At 31.2% G+C, this 18886-nt stretch overlaps 3 protein-coding genes across 4 annotated transcripts; all 3 read right to left on the bottom strand.

The window, feature by feature from the left end:
- Positions 1–180: 180 nt before the first annotated feature.
- LOC114410164 (40S ribosomal protein S26-2-like) lies at positions 181–2088 on the bottom strand. Its single transcript, XM_028373975.1, has 5 exons — positions 1942–2088; positions 1773–1865; positions 1594–1678; positions 1365–1498; positions 181–500 (listed from the first exon to the last, which is right to left on the bottom strand). The coding sequence occupies exons 1-5, from the start codon at positions 1942–1944 to the stop codon at positions 426–428; spliced, it is 390 nt and encodes a 129-aa protein (XP_028229776.1). The 5' UTR covers positions 1945–2088; the 3' UTR covers positions 181–425.
- Positions 2089–3609: 1521 nt separating this feature from the next.
- On the bottom strand, positions 3610–7356 carry LOC114410163 (superoxide dismutase [Mn], mitochondrial-like). Its single transcript, XM_028373974.1, has 6 exons — positions 6950–7356; positions 5921–5967; positions 5710–5835; positions 5528–5584; positions 4149–4226; positions 3610–3992 (listed from the first exon to the last, which is right to left on the bottom strand). Exons 1-6 carry the CDS (start codon positions 7269–7271, stop codon positions 3900–3902), a joined length of 723 nt encoding a protein of 240 aa, XP_028229775.1. The 5' UTR covers positions 7272–7356; the 3' UTR covers positions 3610–3899.
- A 1906-nt stretch (positions 7357–9262) lies between these two features.
- LOC114410162 (UDP-xylose transporter 3-like) lies at positions 9263–13379 on the bottom strand. 2 transcript variants are annotated; one of them, XM_028373972.1, is made up of 8 exons: positions 12884–13379; positions 12618–12759; positions 11455–11639; positions 11304–11371; positions 10913–11045; positions 10202–10363; positions 9837–10109; positions 9263–9748 (listed from the first exon to the last, which is right to left on the bottom strand). In XM_028373972.1, the coding sequence occupies exons 2-8, from the start codon at positions 12736–12738 to the stop codon at positions 9626–9628; spliced, it is 1065 nt and encodes a 354-aa protein (XP_028229773.1). In that variant the 5' UTR covers positions 12739–12759; positions 12884–13379; the 3' UTR covers positions 9263–9625. The 2 variants fall into 2 exon arrangements, with proteins under 2 accessions (XP_028229773.1, XP_028229774.1); XM_028373973.1 differs by having other exon boundaries at positions 9263–9739.
- Between the last annotated feature and the right edge of the window lie 5507 nt (positions 13380–18886).

The raw sequence follows: 18886 nt of genomic DNA, 5'->3' as shown, positions 1-18886 counted from the left end.
GTTTGAAAGTCAAATGTCAAGATGAAGTTAGATAGATTGTCTACTGTTAAAAAAAAAAAACCAATTTTGCAATTTGCATTTGGAAGTAAACTCTAGAAAGTGTTTCAAAATACAGTTAAAAACCAATTTAATTCCATTTTAACAGAACAGAATTTATATTTGGAAATCAAAAATCAAAACTTGCTACCACCACAGACAAACTGAGGTACTTCAAAACGCTAAAATATATCATATATCAGGTTACATTCTCCTCAAAACCATCAAATGATAACAATAGAAAATTTTCTCCGACCACTGAAGCAAACAACTAGAAGAGAATATAATATCCCTACACAAAACTGAAATTTCAAAAATAAACAGCAAATGGAATTTAAGTTTGCAACATAAAACTGAACAAACAAGCCCCAAAAACTTGGAATTTTCTTTTAAGCTCGGGCAGGAGCTCCTACTCCAGCAGGACGTGGGGCTTGACCAGGCTGACCAGGCCTTGGTGCATCATCCTGGCAAAGAGATCAATAAACTCATCAAACAAGAGTGTTACCATAAAACAATTTTATATGCAGATAATCAGAGTCTATCCACACAAAATATAGCAATCTCCTAATTTAAACTAAATGTTAAACGAATTCCCTTTGTACATTCAAAAGGGACAATAACTTTTCTAGCTTTCTTTAACCATTAACTAACTGATTGAAACATCAATTTTTCATCAAGATGGCTAAGCAGACACATGTTTGCATAGAGTTGTGAAACATACAGCTCAATTGTAAGAATAGAAAAAGGCACAATTTTGATACGTTAGATTCCAACCTCAGATCTTTCCATCCACTATATCAAGAATAAACCACAATTTTCATCCCCCCAAGTATTACCTTCACTTCGTAGCCCTTAAAGTAATAAAATTATTCGAGTAATACATGAGGGCCAAAAGTATTGAATATCCAACTTCTAGTCCTTAAACTGATACATTTCAGTAAAGTTCAGGAGCCAATTTGAAGGGTTTTTTTTATAATATTTGAGGAATATTTAACATGATATCTAATGCTTCTAGGACGACTTGGATAGCGATTTTTACTTAAAGAACTACTAATTAGAGTGGGTAATAATAGTTCAAGGATGAAATCGATGGTTTACTCCAATATCAATGGTGAATGGTCATTTGGTGGCAAGGCAGTGTTTCAATACAAAAAATGTTTCATGTGCATCAATATCAAAGTAATTACACAAACGGAACTCATCTGTACACAGAAAGCAAGTTGTCTCCTTTGATTTTGAAATTTTTAAAGATTGATGTACACAAAAAAGAATATAAAAATAAAGAAGTTAAAAGATTCAGATAATTAGATTCAATCAGATAAATTTACCCTGCGCCTGATGAATCGCTGTGGAGGCTCACGCTTTCTCCTATCAGTGCGGGATCGAACCCTCACAACATGAGAGTGGATAGCACAGGAAACACAATACTGCATCTTCACATACAGCTTCGGAAGCGTGTATTCTACAAATAACAATTTAAAAACCAAATAAATAAGACGTGGAATTTTCCTGCAAAAAAAGAAAAAAGAAAAGAAAAGAAAAGAAGAAGAAAATTACGTTCGTAGACACAAGCCTCCTGCACATCTCTGACTGCAGCCTGTTCAACAATGTTCCTCACCAGAAACCTCTTGATAGCCTTGTCCTGTTATTAATTTTTTTCACAAATCTCAAAATCTTTAATTGAATTGCCGCATAAAAAAAAAAAAAAGGAAGGTTGAAGAAAGTGAAATAAGAACCTTAGGGCAGCATTTGCCGCAGTTGGAGCATCGAATGAACTTGACGTGGCCGCGGCCGTGTTTGTTGCGACCTCCATTCCTGCGCTTGAAAGTCTACAAACAACAACATGATCCAACGATGAGATGAAGAAGAAGCTTCAAAAATAAACAATGGCAATAGATCTTCTACCATGGTGACGAACGAAACTCTCTATTTAGGGTTTCTGAATTCTGCAGACCTTCCTATTAATAGCGACCAAAACCCGATCCGATTACCCGATTTCAAATGAATAGCTTTTATTAGGGCTGGCCTCACTCGATTAGCCCAATCAATGTATAAGTTGACCTCGGCAGTTACTATATACACTATCCCCTTTTCATATTTTTTCCCTAAACTACCCTTTCCTCTCATATGGATGTGCCACGCAGAGGAACCAGAACGGAATATGTTTGCAAGGTGTCTATTTTGTTTTTCTGGAGTGTGTTTGGTGTAGGGAAAAAAGGAAAAAAATAGAGAAGAAATAAGATGAATATCACGTGATTATCATACCTTTTATATTTTACTTTAATTCAAATAATCTTTCTCTGTTTTTATGTTATTCATTTCTATTATCTAAACCAATCACACTTGAAGAATAGAAAAGAGGTAGAAAAAGACAAGGGTGAGTCTATTAAGGAGGTATTTTAGGAAATTTGCGAAAATAAAAGGGAAAGCAGAGTGTACAAGTAGAAATTGTGTAAACAGCAATTTTACCCATGATGTATTGGATTAGTCCGTTGGTCACTTGGTTTAATTTATTTTTGTCCTGCTATTGTTTAATTTTTTATATAATTAAAAAATAATAAATTAAACTATAAATTTAATATTATCTATTTTATTGTTAATATATTGTTAATGTTCATATTACAAATATTATTGGTTAAATTGATCAATTCCAGAAAATGAATTTATTAAATTATAAACTATATATTAAAATGATTCCACAATATATTAAATAAATTATAAACGTTAACAGGATCGATTTTGATACGTTAGATTCCACAATATTAGTTATAAATTATAAACTACATATTAAAAATATTTAAATGTATAATATATAATATATTTAATATATAAGATGACATAACTTTTAAATTTTTCAAACATAAAATAAATTGTCAAACAGCTAATGTGTGTTCAAATACGTTAATCGAATTTTATTCAGAAAATCCTTTTACTATGCTTGAAAGTTATAAAATTATACAATACTAATATCTTATCAAATGGTGAAAAATATCATTTTAAAAAAATTTATTCCTCTAGGTATGGAAAAACAATTATACTATCATCTAAAACTTAAATTTTCTACAATGTAAGAAATACAAATTATTGTTAAGTTGCATTTACACCATGCCTGAAGTTATTAAAAAAATTATTTATAATGTCAATGAAGAAATAATTTGACACTTTTCTGATCAAAATATATTGAATAAATCAAATACACATGTAATTTATTTTAAATAGAAACTTAATGAAAATATTATGTGGCCAGAAATTGCATATAAATAAAATTATTTTTCCAAAATAAAATATTGATATAAAAAATTATATTATAAAAAGATTGTCTTTGAAGGTATTGCACCAAAGAATGACACTTGCATTCCTCCAAATGCACTTGCAAATGTATAGTAGATTGATGATTTTTCCCATAAATTATCCTGAGTAAACATGTGATAACAACTCCACCAAAAGAGTTTAACTCAATTAATTGAATGATGTGTATGAATTAATGTAAACCTCCTGATACTTATTTTTGCTCTTACCGATAAAAAAAAAATGCGACAACTCCAAGTTGTTCATCCAATAAATGAAAGTATATTGGGCTTGAATTTCAGAATTTTACTAATTCGAGTAAAAGGATCAAACCCTGGAGGCAAAAGATATACATCACTGGAAACGAATAGTATCTTAACAGAGCATCAGAAAATCCATAAGACAAGAGGAACTTGGTACAAGAAATGCAGCCATACAATGCTCGAGGTTCTTCAGTACAACTACATAAAATAGTTAGTGTTATTTATTACATCACATCACATCATTTTATTCCACATCTCTTACCGTGCTGCAAATCTGTCATCTCAAGAGCTATATCAAGTAGCACTTTCAGACTAAGAGCTCTCTTTCTCATACACTTCACTGGCATATTTCCAATTAATAACTTTCCAAATGTTCTTCAGATAGTCTGGTCTAACATTCTTGTACTGCAATAAGAAAAACAAGCATACATCAGAAATTATTTTGACAACTGATGTGCATCTACGAATGTAAGAAATTGTGTTCTGTGTTTCCTTTTCTTATTGCCAATTTATTTCCAAAACCACGCAGTCACTAATGGATCGCCAAGTTCAAAATTTTACCTGTAAGTAGTACGCATGCTCCCAAACATCAATACCAAGCAATGGAACCAAATTTGGTCCCTTAGTAACCAGTGGGTCCTGCAAATAAAATGTTCAAAATTACATCTGAAAATTAACAAACCAGAAAAAAAATTGTATGCAGAGCATAAACATGATTCACTAAGGCTAAAAAAATGAGAATGAGGATTGAGAAAAGATGAAAAACTTTAACAAGTTCCTTTTCTTCTCTCCAGTTTCCATTGTAGCAATCTTTCTATATCCTGAACACCATTAACATTAGTAGAAGTCCTCCACATTCCAACAATGTCACTAAGAAATGGTCCCTACACTTCTTTTAAAATTTGGAATCGAGTCTTGGTAATTTTATAAATTTGTACATTGTAATCAAGCCCCTGTAATCATTAACCAGGGTAACTTCATTAAAACTGAACGAACACTAAACTTCTCTTACCAGATCTGGAAGAAAAGGAACACAGACCCAATAGCTTCTGTGCCCTACCACTATAAGTTAGCCATGGATTCAGAGGGTAGAGATTAAACAGAGCTAGAAAGAAAAGGTTCACCTGTGGACTCTTTCGTGTTTAGGTGGTTGGGTCTAAATCAATGAAGTGAGTGTAGTGGCTGAAGAGCCAGATCATAAAAGCATAAAATGGAAGACATCAAGACAGTGAATAAAGAGTTCAGATAGATGAAGCAGGGAAAAACTAATTAGATATGGTGGCAGGTGGCAGCAGGTCCTCCTGAGAACGAGATAGCTCCTTCTTAGCAATTAGACCAAGAGAAAATGAACTTAAAAGAGAGACCCCAAAAAACAAAATGGTGGCAGGAAAAATAAACACTGTTGGTGTAAACAGGTACAAATAGTTTGATATGCATACAATACATTTTGTCCAGGAGGCAAGATGTTGTATACATGGAGATATAAGAATTTATGGTGGTAGGTTGGGACTTGACTATAAATTTAATAAAATTTATGCAAAGACCCAATAAGAAAAAAGCGTAAGCAAACTAAAAAGGAGAGCAAACCTGTATAAATAAACTGAGAACCTCAAAAGTCAAACCCAGTTTACAGAGACATATTGCAATAATAAAGCACTGTTTAGCGCATAACCTACTTTGAAATGTCAATTGAATTAACTTAAAAAGCCTAGAGAAGCAATACATACTTGATTGTTGAATTTCATTGATTGAACATGAGGAATATAGACTATTCATAAAAGCAATATACTGTAAAAGGATCTTGAATGGTGTGACACAATATACAACAGAAATACAAAAAGGCAGAATTGGAGACCAAACCAAAACAAAGAGACTATGTAGCCTCCTGGCATCATATGGAAAAGGAGGAGGAGCAATGGAAGGTGGAATGGGTAGTTTACCTGGTTGGCAGTGGTTTCAACTACAAGCCTCTTCAACTCTTTGTCCAGACCAAGCCACTGGGCAAGCAGTACAAATGAAGTAAAAGGAAACAGTGCATTTCAAATAATGACCGAGACATTAAGCTCTAAGGATATGTAAGGATAGAAGATATGCTGGGAATCTCAGAATCTGCACAACTCACCACCCATCCAGACCCCTGTAGTGCAGCACCTTCTGCATTAACTTTTTGTACTAATGCTTCAAAAGAGCCAAAATGTGTGTCAATGGCCCATCCCAGTGAACCCTTGGGTGGTTCACCACCTCCTTCCTGCACAAGGGGTGAAGAACTAGGTAAACGAACTGCCAAAGACAAGAGACTTCTCATAAAACAAGATCAAGGTAAAAAAACTTACACGAACAGGAGCTAGATTTTTCCAGAAAATAGAATGGTTGACGTGACCTGCAATAAACATTCTTAGTTGTACATGAATTAAATTAAGCAATTTTAAAAATCATGGAAAATATATCCTTGCTTCATCAGTAAAAAGTTCGTTCGATTCATTTTAAAACCAGGCATAATTTCTCACAATGGGTATATATGAAAAGAAGATGTAGGTGTTGTTTGGATAAACTTTTCCATAAGCACTTAAAAGAGAAAGAAAATACGAAGGTAAAGGCCCGGTTTGGATAAGTTTTTTCATAAGCACTTACAGGGAGAAGCTTATGGAAAGGAGAAGCTTCTCCTATAAATGCTAATGAAAAAACTTATCCAAACAGGGCCAAAATGAATTGGTTTCTCCCATGAGTTAAAATCAACTAATGTACCTCAACTTTCGGAGAATTCAGATGAGAGAGAATTTCTATAAAAGTTAAGCGCATAATTGACTTATGGAAGAAGCTCAAATCATTTACTTTTTTATTTTCTTCTTCTATAAATGCTTATAAAGAACAACGATCCATCTCACTGTTCATTTGCACCAACCAATCCATCCTACTATAGGCATTAGACACCAACCACTCCTCTATCCAAGCAAATAATTTGACACACACACACACAGTACTGGTATTGGGTACAATACGGATATGCTGTCCATTTTAAAATTCAAGTTCATTCCAGTCTGGATACAACACGAATTTGTTGTCAACTTTAAGTATCGGATCATTAGTGCCTAACATAAATTCAATATTTGACTTTCACTAATTACTACCGGCATCACAGCAATGTATAAAGCAAATCCCCAATCTCCTGCTTCTATTTTGTATCTCTTTCATTATATCAACAAAGGTCAACAAACTTCTAATTCACAACAACCTAAACCAATCCACTATTACTTATTCACGAATCGATTTTCAGTCGCCGTAATTTATCATCTAGTAAGCCATTAAAAAAAAGAAAGACGAAATCGAAAGAAAAAAAAAGAAAAAGAAAAAGGGAATCGGACCTCCGCCGTTGAACTTGATGGCGCCCTGGAGCTTAACGACGGCGGAGGAATCTTTCTTGGCGACGGCGTCTTGGAGCTGCTCGAGGGCCTTGTTGAAGTTGGTGATGTAAGTCTGGTGGTGCTTCTGGTGGTGCAGCTGCATGATTTCGCCGCTGATGGCTGGCTCCAGAGCGCCATAGTCGTAATCCAGATCGGGGAGCGTGTACACGTGCAACCCACGAGAATGAGTAGCTGCAGCTATGCCAGCTCCGATTATGGGCTTCGCGTCGTTGCGGAGAACGGTGGCTAGGGTTTTTCTGGTCAACAGGGCTCGCGCGGCCATCGCGAAAGAAAATGGAGACGCTTCTGCAATGCAACAACGCTAGAGTGGAGGGACTCGATGATAGTACAAGTAGAGACGAGTTGAGTGGATTTATAAATGAATTATTTTGCTGTAAACAATAAAAGTATATCGGATATAGTTATTTTTATCGGTAGGGTGCTGACAACAAAAGATTAAAATTTAAATTTAAATTTTCAAAAATATAAAAAACATGAAAAATTTATTTCTATTTATTATAAAAAAAATTATCAACGTTTTACACATTTAAAAATAAAAAATAAATATTTGTTAAAATATATTAAAAAATCAACTAGTCTAATACTAATTTGGCTCACATTGAATAACTCGAGAGAAATGAATATAAGTTCACCCTACATAACATCATTTCTCATGTATAAATGTAAGGAATCTTACACAATCATATAAATTATATAAAAATATTGATATTTTTGCTTTTGTCTATTAATAAATATTAATCATTGTATTGTAAATGGTACGTATTAAAGAAAGTAATTGAATATGAAAATTTTGTTTCAGGAAAATTAAAGTATATACTACTAAGTAACTGAAGTTTTGAATTGAATAAACTTAGTTTACACGTGTGTATAAGAGAGCGCAGCTTATGTGGAAGATTGTTACTTGAACAACTGAGTATCGGTGGGAGCCTTACAGCACAGCATTACCAGCCGACGCATTAAAATTTTCCGATGCGTCTATGATATTATTTTATTAAGGAAACATGTAGCGAGTTAAGCAGGTAAATAATGTTAATTAATCTTCATTTGCTCAACGATCAGGGACCATTTTCTTTACAATCAACCTCAACCATATCCTAAAAAATATATACGAAAGCTAGAATAACGTTAACAGTAGTGAAAATGTTAGAAAGAGACTGAGAGAAAGAATGTTCTTAACATTGCTTTTCTTTTTCACTTTCCATCAAACTAACTAAAATTTAATTTATTAAATTATAAATGTTATTAATCGTTGAAGTAACTTAAAATATAAAATAACTAAAAAAATATAAAATCATGATTTATTTATAAAGAATAATCAAAAAAATTGATAAATATATTAACAATAAAAAATATAAAAAATTAAAAGTTTGGAGTTAGGGTATAAAAAAAGACTAAAAACTATTAAAAAAGTTTTTTCACCGAACACTAAATTTTAATATAACACTAAATAATTATGTTAAAAAATAATTGACGTTATTATATATAACACTAAATTTTTTAATATATATTTAATATCCATATAAGTTTATCTAATAAATTTTATGATAATTAATTTTGATCTAATAATATTATATATATATATATATAAATTTATATATGTAAAAAAATATACGAAAAAAGAAAGGAAAAAAAAAAGAAATAAAAAATGATAAAGTTAAAATTTTTTAAAATATGTTGGATGTAAAAGAAATTAATTGAGTGTAAGAAGAATAATCCATGGAGTTATCTCAAAGATTCCAACAGCAAAATGGACCCACAGTTTTCCTGCTTAAAAGATATTTGGTGAGCCTTCACCTAGGTCTATGACATCGAGTCAGTATTTTACAAATAGATATCTCAGAAAAAGATTCCAACAGCAAAATAGACCCAGAATTTTCCAGCTTAAAGAGATTTTATGAGCCTTCATCAAGGTTCTATGAGAGTCAGTATTTAACAAAGAAATATGAACGTATCTCCTATTCAATTATAGAAACAACTTGTATATAACATTTACATGATAAAAAAAAAAAGGCAAAAAGGGCAAACTAAACAGTGAAACGTGTATAAGAAACCTTCACAGGTGTATCCGAAAAAACACCGTAGCTTGAGTTTGCAGTACAGTATATAAAGAAAAAATAAAGGGCACGGGTAAAGTTCAAGCCAGGGAAAACAATATAATGTGGTCCTCATGCTTCGAATAAGTTCAGTTTCTAAAATAAAAAAATGGACTTGAATAAATTACTACTATTAGTATAGGAATACAAATAGAGATAATAAGGGAGAAAAAGAATTACCAGTATGTGTTTATATGCTATTCAAGCCAAGAAAAAGTTTGAATATCTATATAAAATCATAAATGTATCATGATATGAAAACATCACCAGGAGATGTATGTTAATATAAGACATATTTGTTGGCCAATAGAATTACGACATGACCATGTGCTTGTTCCCTTCCCTAATACTGTTGGTCGGCAAACGATTCATAAAAATATTAGACTAAAGCTATTAAAAATGACTAGGACATGTGTTTGGCAGCACTTCCACTTTCTAATTCCTCATGGATTACGGGTGTTAACCCTCTATAGGGACTATAAAACTGTTCTTGACAATGCTAAAACAAAGCCCATTAAACATACTAGTCTTTGCTCTTGCTCCATACAGGGGACATTTGTCTTTGTCCGACATTAGAACTCACAACTGCACTTCCATTTTCCACATTCATCAGAGGATCAGATTCATCTTCTCTTGCCTGGAAACACTAAGGAGAAACAGGGTGACAGAATGTACTTCAAGTTTGTGACAATGCAAAAACTCAAGATGCACAAAGTTGGCCAGTTAAAACAAACCTGGGATGATTGTGATGCAGCTTCGACAGTTTTTTGCTGATTCTCGAGAGTGCAATAGTAAGAATATAGAATCATCCCAATCATGGCTATCAAAATACCCAGTATGTTTCTCCAGCTAAATGGGTCTCGGAGAAGTATATAACCAAATGCCAATACAAGGCATGTCTTCAGGTGTCCAAGAACCTGATAGGTGACTGGAGATGTCTTTCCAATAACAAGGAACGTACTGAAATTGACAGAGATGGAGATAAGGCAGGAAAGAATTATGAAAACCTGCAATGCAGAAAGAAACAGTTGAGAACGCATTCAAAATAATAATAATAATAATAATAAGTTGGAACTTGGGAAGACTATTTAACTCTTACCGTCACTTGTGTCGTATACTTGAAACCAAATACATTTTGGTTGGTCAAAAGTTTATCCAGATATGGACCAGCGATTAACAGGGTTGCTGCTTGATATGGACATGATTGATACAGAAGCTGGGTGGAAGAAACCTTGTACTTCTTCTGGATAGTATTTGTCATCTAAAAGCCACTAGTTAAGGACACGATGCCCAAATAAAAAATGATAGCCCAGGAATGAAAAAAGCAGACAACCACCTTTATAAAGCTTTCAAGTGCAATAAAAAGTTATATTTTCTCCTAATTATGTTCAAATAACATAAATGGCAGTCTCTGGATAAAGAAAATGGACTTGTCCAAAGGTAAGCAAAGAGAAAAAGAGGGATTCCAGGCCAAAGTGAGGCTCTGCATGTAAAGCCTTGCACAATTCAACAAGAAAACCTAAAATAATACGAAGTTATGAGTATCATTAGTTCTGCCATCAGCTCAGGTCCCTTGGAGCAGAAGTTAATTGTTTCAAGTGCCAAGGGCAAACACGACATTTATTTTCCTGTATAATTAGCAGCATAATATTTTAAAAAAGCATTGTATATGGTTAACAAATAGTGCATATAATATATAATATATGCCGCAGTGGAACAGGTTCAAAATTAAGTCCCCACTATATATGTCTCTATTCAATCTATCACAAAATTTAGGTGTTGATGCAATTGGAAATTATTTTAAGGATACAATCTGAGCAACACAAGTTGTAATCACTGCAAGAAAAGATAAGAAAGAGCCCAGAGCATTGAGCTGCAAATCTGTGACAGTAGCAATCCCGACACCCAAAAGGAGGATACTGAGGGCAAATTGAATTCTCTTACTGCAATAGCCATGAAAAGAAAATAATTAATTTTATTTAAGGAAAAACTACTAAAGGCAGCTATGCTTAGACAGAAAAATGAGCATAACAATCAGTTACAATCATACTTCAGGTCAAAACAATGAGCAAGTGAGAGAGAGAGAGATACAACAGATGAGAAGAAAAAAAACAAAAAGTGACTGTTACATAATTATCATTTCAAGTATATATCAACACCCAAACATAAAAACAGTGTATTCATAAGAAGCTAAATAGAACCTGAATCTCTTCCCAAGAAAAATGGTCTCCAACAATACAGTACAAGGAATGATTGCCAGCTTAGTCATCTGAAAAGGAATATCATAGAGATGCTCAGAGTCAACAATAATCAAATGAACACGTGACAAAAACAGAACCATAACAAACATACTTGATAGAAGCCAACGGAATTGAACCCCAGGCTCAAATTTAAAAGTCCAATTGAGATCCCATTTAAAATCCCGAATCCCATTACAGCTTTCTGCTCAAAAGGTTTGTGCTCAAAGAATCTCATTTTGAGCGCCACATGAAGGGAACAAAACGTGACAAGCAGATGCCAGCTGGTCAAAGTTGTAGCTGCATATCAAAAAGCACAAATTTCAAAAACTTGTAAATCTCAGACAGTACATTAAAATGTAAAGATGAAAGCTCAAATTTGCATATAGCATGAACATAACCCAAACCATCATCAGACAACACATTTCAGAGGAGATAAATTTACCTTCTTCATGAATAGAACTGAAAACAGGTAATTAAAAACCAAATAATGCTAAGAGATGTCTAATGTTTAGGCAAATCCAAAAAAAAAAAATCAAGAATTACATTTTTTATGAAGCAACTTACATCTTATTCACATTACTCGGCAGCTGTATTGATTTAGAAAAAGCAGTAAAGAAAACAAAATCCTTAACTTAGTAACGCCTGGCAAATAAGACAACAAATGATACTTCCAAAGAGGCAATATTTTATTTGGAAAAAGAAGGGATACCAACAATCCAACAGATCCCGTCACATTCCCGCAAACAGTATCTAGGAAACTAAATTCCAAACATAAAGGCAAACAAAAAATTGCAACATTTGACAAATGCAATCTCCAACTAACACTTCTAGTTTTACTAAAGCCACGAGCAGTTGAGTTGGAGGAAAATGATTGTTAACCAAGAGCGAAAATGAAACACATATCCATTTCCACCTTCTCATGTTTATGTCAAAACTAGCAAGTATAACGCAATTTTCATTCCAAAAGCTTCACTCAAATAACCAACCAGGCACACCCTAGGTGAGTGCATAGCCTAGATCACAAGCAAAATACAGCACAAGGAGTAGCAGCAGGTACAATGGAGCAACTTCAAAGTTCTAACAAAAGATGCAAGAGGGAAGGGAGGGTCAAAAACCTTCAATTCTAATAGCATGAATGAAACACAGATAGAACAAATATATTAGCAAAGAAAGAAATGATTCAAATGAAAGACACAAAATACAAATGAGTGGCAAAAATAGAAAGCAAAAGAAGAGTATAAACTTGCTACAATTCAAAGGGGGAAGTTGAGTTACCGAAAATGAAATGCAGTGAACTCATCAGCGCCTTATTGCAAATCACAATGGACACAGATGAGACCACAGAAAGAGTCAACGCACCCACAGTCCCAAGCTGGAAACGTTCTCCCTCACCCATCTTTTGTCTTTGCTCCAAAACCTGAAAAACCAAAACCAACAAGAAAAAAAAAGCATTCCCAATTTCAAAACATCAGAAGGCGAATCAGACAACACACGAATCACAACAAGAAGAAGAAAACATCAAACAGCAGAATCAGCCATACCCAGAAGACAAAACAACAACTTTTACCCACCCAGACGCCGACAGAGGAACTTAGGGAGAGAATTGACTCAATTGAGCAAAAGGGGTTTGCGATTTGGGAGAGATTTAGATCGATTCAATGGTTTAGGGGTAAAAAGAGAGTGAATGGTGAGCGGTGGTGACGTAAGCATGGAAGGGAAAAGGGTAATCTAACTAACAAACTAATGACGGAGGGAAGAGGAAGAGCATTGCGGTGCAGAAGAAGGATGGTGATTTTGTTGCTGCCGAATGGAAATAGAATGGTTCGTGAATACTATGAAGTATTGGTATTATTTATCTATGATCTGTGATATGAGTAGGCGCCGGTGAGTGAGGAAGCAATGAAGATTTGGTAGTAAAACACAATTGAATTAGATTAATGGAAATGGGGTTTGGTAATGGGCACACACAATTAATGGCCTTGGATCCGTTGTCAAACCCAACTTTGCTATCAAGAGAAATGTTATGGACACTATCACACTACCTTTGTCGGACACCTTTTTTTGTTTTTAACAAAATTTAATGAAATTAACTATTATTAATGATGAACATAAATTTAATGATTTTTTACTTATTAATGTTAAATTAGTTATTCATGATAAATTAAGGTTCTTTTAGTAATTATCTTTTGGTTGAATTAGGACATTCCTCCATCAAAAGTTAATAAGTAATCTCTTCATATATTAAGAGATTGAACCTTGATCACATGCCTAAAATTTTTAGGATAACTTTATTTAGTTGATAATATAAATATTTTTTCTAACAATGTGTAAAAATTATACTCGATTTTAGATAATTAAACTTATGAAATAGTTTTTAAACTTACAGTTTATTTAATGAATATTATTGATATTTTTTAAAATAAGTTATAAATAATTGCTTGACAAGAATAAATTATTATTAATAATAAATAGTATATTAAAATGAATATATTTAAAATATTCTTAGATATTAAATTTTTCTGATATATTTATTATTATGTACAGATTTATTATATTATTTTAATAAGAAATATTTCAAAATCATTTAATATGTTAAGACCATTTATAATAATTTGTTAGTGAAACAAATTAAAAGAGTTTTAAAATATTGTTTTCATAATAGGATTATTTTAAGGAGAATGATAACAAGTTTTTTTTAAAGAGATAATGATAACAAGTTAGGACTATAGTTAAAAATAAAAGTATAACATATTTGTAAAAAAAAGTGTTGTCGATACATTTTTATTATAATTTTTAATATAATCTTATTATGATTTCTAATAATTTTTTCTATTTATTAATTGATAATAAGATATTTGTCAGTAGAACCTTTATCTTAATAATTTTTAAGTTTAGCCATCTTAGATTATGTTATATTTTCTTGTTAGATTATACTGCAATTTTATGATGTATCAGTGACAGCAATAAAGCTAAATTAGTTTATCTACTCTGATATAGTAGATTTAAGTTTTCCCCCTATGCAATCTTATTTTTCAATCTGTGTAATCAGACCTCTTGCTTTGGTCTATATATATTGAAGTCTTTTGGCTTGAGTGGTGTAACCAACACACTCAAACATATTTTCTTAAAAAATGTGGACCATTAACTTTTACAAGCTTAAGTTAAGGGGTATTTCTCACTTTGATAACTATTTTTTTTACAGTGCTGGTAAATAAGAATTGATAACTAAAAGTTATTAAAGCTAGTTTATAAAATTATAAATATTTAATAAAATTATTTATTGAAATAATTAATAAATGTAAAATCATAAAATAAATATATTTATAAGATATTTTATATAAATATTAATTTTATTTTGTGGATAAAAATATATTTTTGGATGATTATAGTTTTATGTTTTTCATTAATTTTTGAATACGCATCATTTTTTATTTAAAATCAATTGTTTTAATTTTAGTTTTAGTTTCAATTATTTTATTTTTTTTATGTCGCGTCTTAAAATACTCCTAACTAAACTTAAAACAAAAAAAAACATATAGCTAAATATACAATTATACTTTCATTATATTCATTACGTACACAAATTATATTGAAATTAACAAATAAATAAAACACACAAGATTCATCATAACCCCTTGTTATGATTTAGTTACTCATAATCAAATATAAATCTAAAAAATATTTACCTAAATCCAATTTAAATCCATAAAGAAAGGGAAAGGAAAGGAGAAAGAAAACCCTTAGAATTTCAAAATTGTGGCTAAAGGAATTACAACTTCTTACCTGTGATTTCCTTGAGACTTCAAAAAATATTAACAACAATAAACAATACAGTTATTCATTTAACACTTTTAAAAAGATGCACAAAAACGAACAATGTTCCTAGAGTTTCTTCGTAGGATGTTGTTTTCTGTTCTCTCACTATTGTTTCCTTTTGTATTTCATTACATTTTGAAAAACTCAATCCAAAACACAAAATTGAAAGAAACTTTTAAAATCTTTAAAAAGACATAGCACAAACAAAAGCCCAAATCATATTAGATAAATTGCACAAGCATGTTATTTATGTAGTGACCATGTTGATACGGGCACGATCATGCATATGGGTTAACAACCATGTAAGAATTAAATTATGGATTACAATTCCAATTTTATGCACCAAAAGGACTCTTGGGTTTTTTGGGTAATGATATTGGGATTTTACATTATTTGAGCCCAATGCTAGAATACTTGATAACTTGTACGCAGCTGTTATTTATACCTTTCACTTTTACTGATATAGCTCTCATTCTTCTTTTTTTCCCCCAAAAATATCCCTTTTATTTTACATTCCATAAAGTAGTTTATGAAAGTGTTGAAATTTTAATAAGTTTTGGAGAGTAATTTCTAAAAGCCAACTTGTAAAAGAAAACAACAAACTCATTTGTTTGTTATGTGTAATATATTAACTCCCCGTAAAGAAAATTTATCTCAATTCATTGAATAAAATGTTTAATTATTATAAACTTTAACATTTTTTTTAATTCCTACCAATAAAAAAAATATACTCACTTTTTTATTTTTTTTTAAAAAACCCTAGCAAAAAAATTAAAATTATGAAAATTTTTCTACATTCTTAATTTTCTTTTATTATTTATACCATTGGTCATTTATACTCATCTATCTCTTTGTTTTCTTCAATCAACCACATTTAATTTCTATTCAATTATATTTTCCGTCTCTGTTGAAGGTACATGATTGAAGAAAACAAAAAAATAGATTAATATAAATGAACAATTGTATAAATAATAAAGGAAAATTAACAATGTAGAAAAATTGGATATGTTAAAATCATAATTAATGATATTTTTATTATTTGTTTTATTTTTGTTATTATAATCAATATATACGGTTACATATATTCTGTTGATTTCTTAATAACGGATCCCCTTTTAGTTCATATGTTTTTTAAAAAAAAATTAAAATTAATGATGAGAAAATAAAATTTGAAAATGAAAAGTTTCATATTATAGAAGCATATTATCAATTCAGTAAGGAAAAGCAAAACAAACAAGTACTAATACAATAATTTATACTAAAATGCATAAAATAAATTTAAAAAATTGATAAAAAAAATTCAAACTGTAAAATTACATTATATTCTTATTTTATATACTTCTAAAAAATAAGAAAATATTTCAGAAATTGAGAAAATGTTTATCAAAATATTTTTTAACCTATTTTTTGGATTAAATTTGTTAACCTATTTAAAAGTTGTGTTATTTTGTATTCTTTATTTTATATTTTTAGCCTAAAAGCATGCTAATAATTATTTATTTAAATTTAAATGCTTAAATAATAATATATTTATGTAAATATACATTAACTAAAAGTTTACATTTGAAAAAAAATTATCATCACTAATTTAATTTTTTTTTTATAAAAAATAAGATATCAATTAAAAGGGAATTTAGCATTATCAATTTATCAAAATATATTTTACTATATGTAGTATGTACGGAAATAAATAATGAAAAATAAAACATGCATGATGAAAATATAATTAATAATGATTTTAGCATAACCAATTAATTTTGTGACGTTCTAATCGTTAACTAATAATAAAAAATTTGGCACCATCTTATTGAATAATAATAAGTTTTTTTGGTGAATAATAATAATAATAATAATAATAAGTTAAAATGTGAAAAACAAATAAAATGTTTGACCAAAATCAAAATTTCATAAAACTTTTTTTTGTACTATTTAGAATTTCTCTATAATATTTTGGTTTTAAGAAGAGGGGAGATTTACGCTAAAACAAGAGATTTGTTATTTTTGCCTTTAGCTATTTTCTCTTATTAATTAAAATATTATAATAGAAGTAGCAATAGTTGACTTTCACTTTACGAGTGACTCTATCTACTCATGTTAACTATATTAACTTTGTTTATATGAGGAGCCACTCTAGTAAAAATATTTGCTTGTGTGAGGACATAAAAATAACTAATAATAATTATTAAATTAAAATTAAAAATAATATATTATGGAGATTAAAATCCAATTATTGCCATTTGAAGTCACTTGTAAAGTAAAAGTCAACTATTGCCACTTCTATTAAAGATTTAAACTAATAAGAGAAACTAGTTAAAGACGATAAGTTTAAAATCTCCTGTTTTAGCATAAATTCTCCTTCTTCTTAAAACCAAAATTTAGAGAAATATAAATAGTATCAAATAAAATATATGATATTTTGATTCGGTCAAACATTTAATTTGTTTTTCACCTTTAAACTTATTATTCAATAAGATGGTGCCACAATTTATATTTATGTTTTTTTGCAAAAAGTATTTGTAACAAATAGTAAAACGAAATATTTTATCCATTGACACAATTTTATGTGTTGCATCATTCATTAACGTACACAATGGATTATTGAAAGGGCTTTGACTCTCCTTTAATTGTATAATCAAATGGTAGAAAACTCTTTCAAAGGTCAAAACTATTAAATAAATAAATTACCCAACTAATCAATCATATCGCATAATCCTATTTTTTATCTTCTCTTCCAATCCCCAATCCTATCTCCCAATAAAATACTAACAACTAAGTGTGCTTTTGTGTCTTAGTTAATTAGCTGAGATGGAAGATAGATGATTTATATCCTCTGGTGTGTCATCTTCCAACAATGTAAGCTAAAACGTCATTACATGATTATGATTACATGCTCAATGAAGGAAGCATACTCGAAAGTATGAAAAATGAAAGTAAAATTGAAATATTTTTATATATGTAACAAGATATAAAAAATATCTTGTTAGTATTTGCAAAGTGAGCCATATCTATTGGCCAATAACTTAGACACAACAATGTACTCCCCCACTAATATTTTTGGTTGACTATCAATAGGGGTTAATAAATGGATTTAAGTCCATAGATCAATTCGTACGGGTCATGGACCAAATTTTTTTAAGAATTCATGACCATACAGGATTTTGAACTCGTCTTACATAATCTGCGAGTTTGGACTATGGGGTTTGCGAGTTGACCCACAACCACCAGTCAAACCCAACCCAATTAATCATAAACGAACAACACACTCAGCATTGCAAAACAAAATGGCACAGCCATGCCTCACTCCCTCTACGTTGTTCCTTCTTCTCCTCACTCCCTCTACGTCGTTCCTTCTTCACCGTCACTCCCTCAACGTCGCATGCTGCATCTCATTGCCACAACCACCGCGGCACCGACCCTTCCTCACGCGTGTGCAACTCGCGCTCTATTCTTCTTTCGTGGATCTCCTCACCACGACTCGATCTGTCTTTTTCGTTGTGCCACCACCGTCCCACTACCGTTTAGGATTTTTCGTTTCCTCTCTTAAACACAATACCGTCACAATTATTTAAAAAAAAAAAATAGGTCCGCGGGATCCACGGGACAGGGATGAACCAATGCATTAAGTTCTAAGTGTACGGAGGTGGGCTAGCCCGGTCCGCTACCAATGTAGACTTACGTGGGCCAGCTACCCACCCTTGACTATCAATGTACATAATGCTAAGCTTGTA

This window comes from Glycine soja, chromosome 4, assembly GCF_004193775.1.
Source record: "Glycine soja cultivar W05 chromosome 4, ASM419377v2, whole genome shotgun sequence".
Lineage (NCBI taxonomy): Eukaryota > Viridiplantae > Streptophyta > Magnoliopsida > Fabales > Fabaceae > Glycine > Glycine soja.
This window is presented reverse-complemented; position numbering and strand designations above follow the sequence as displayed.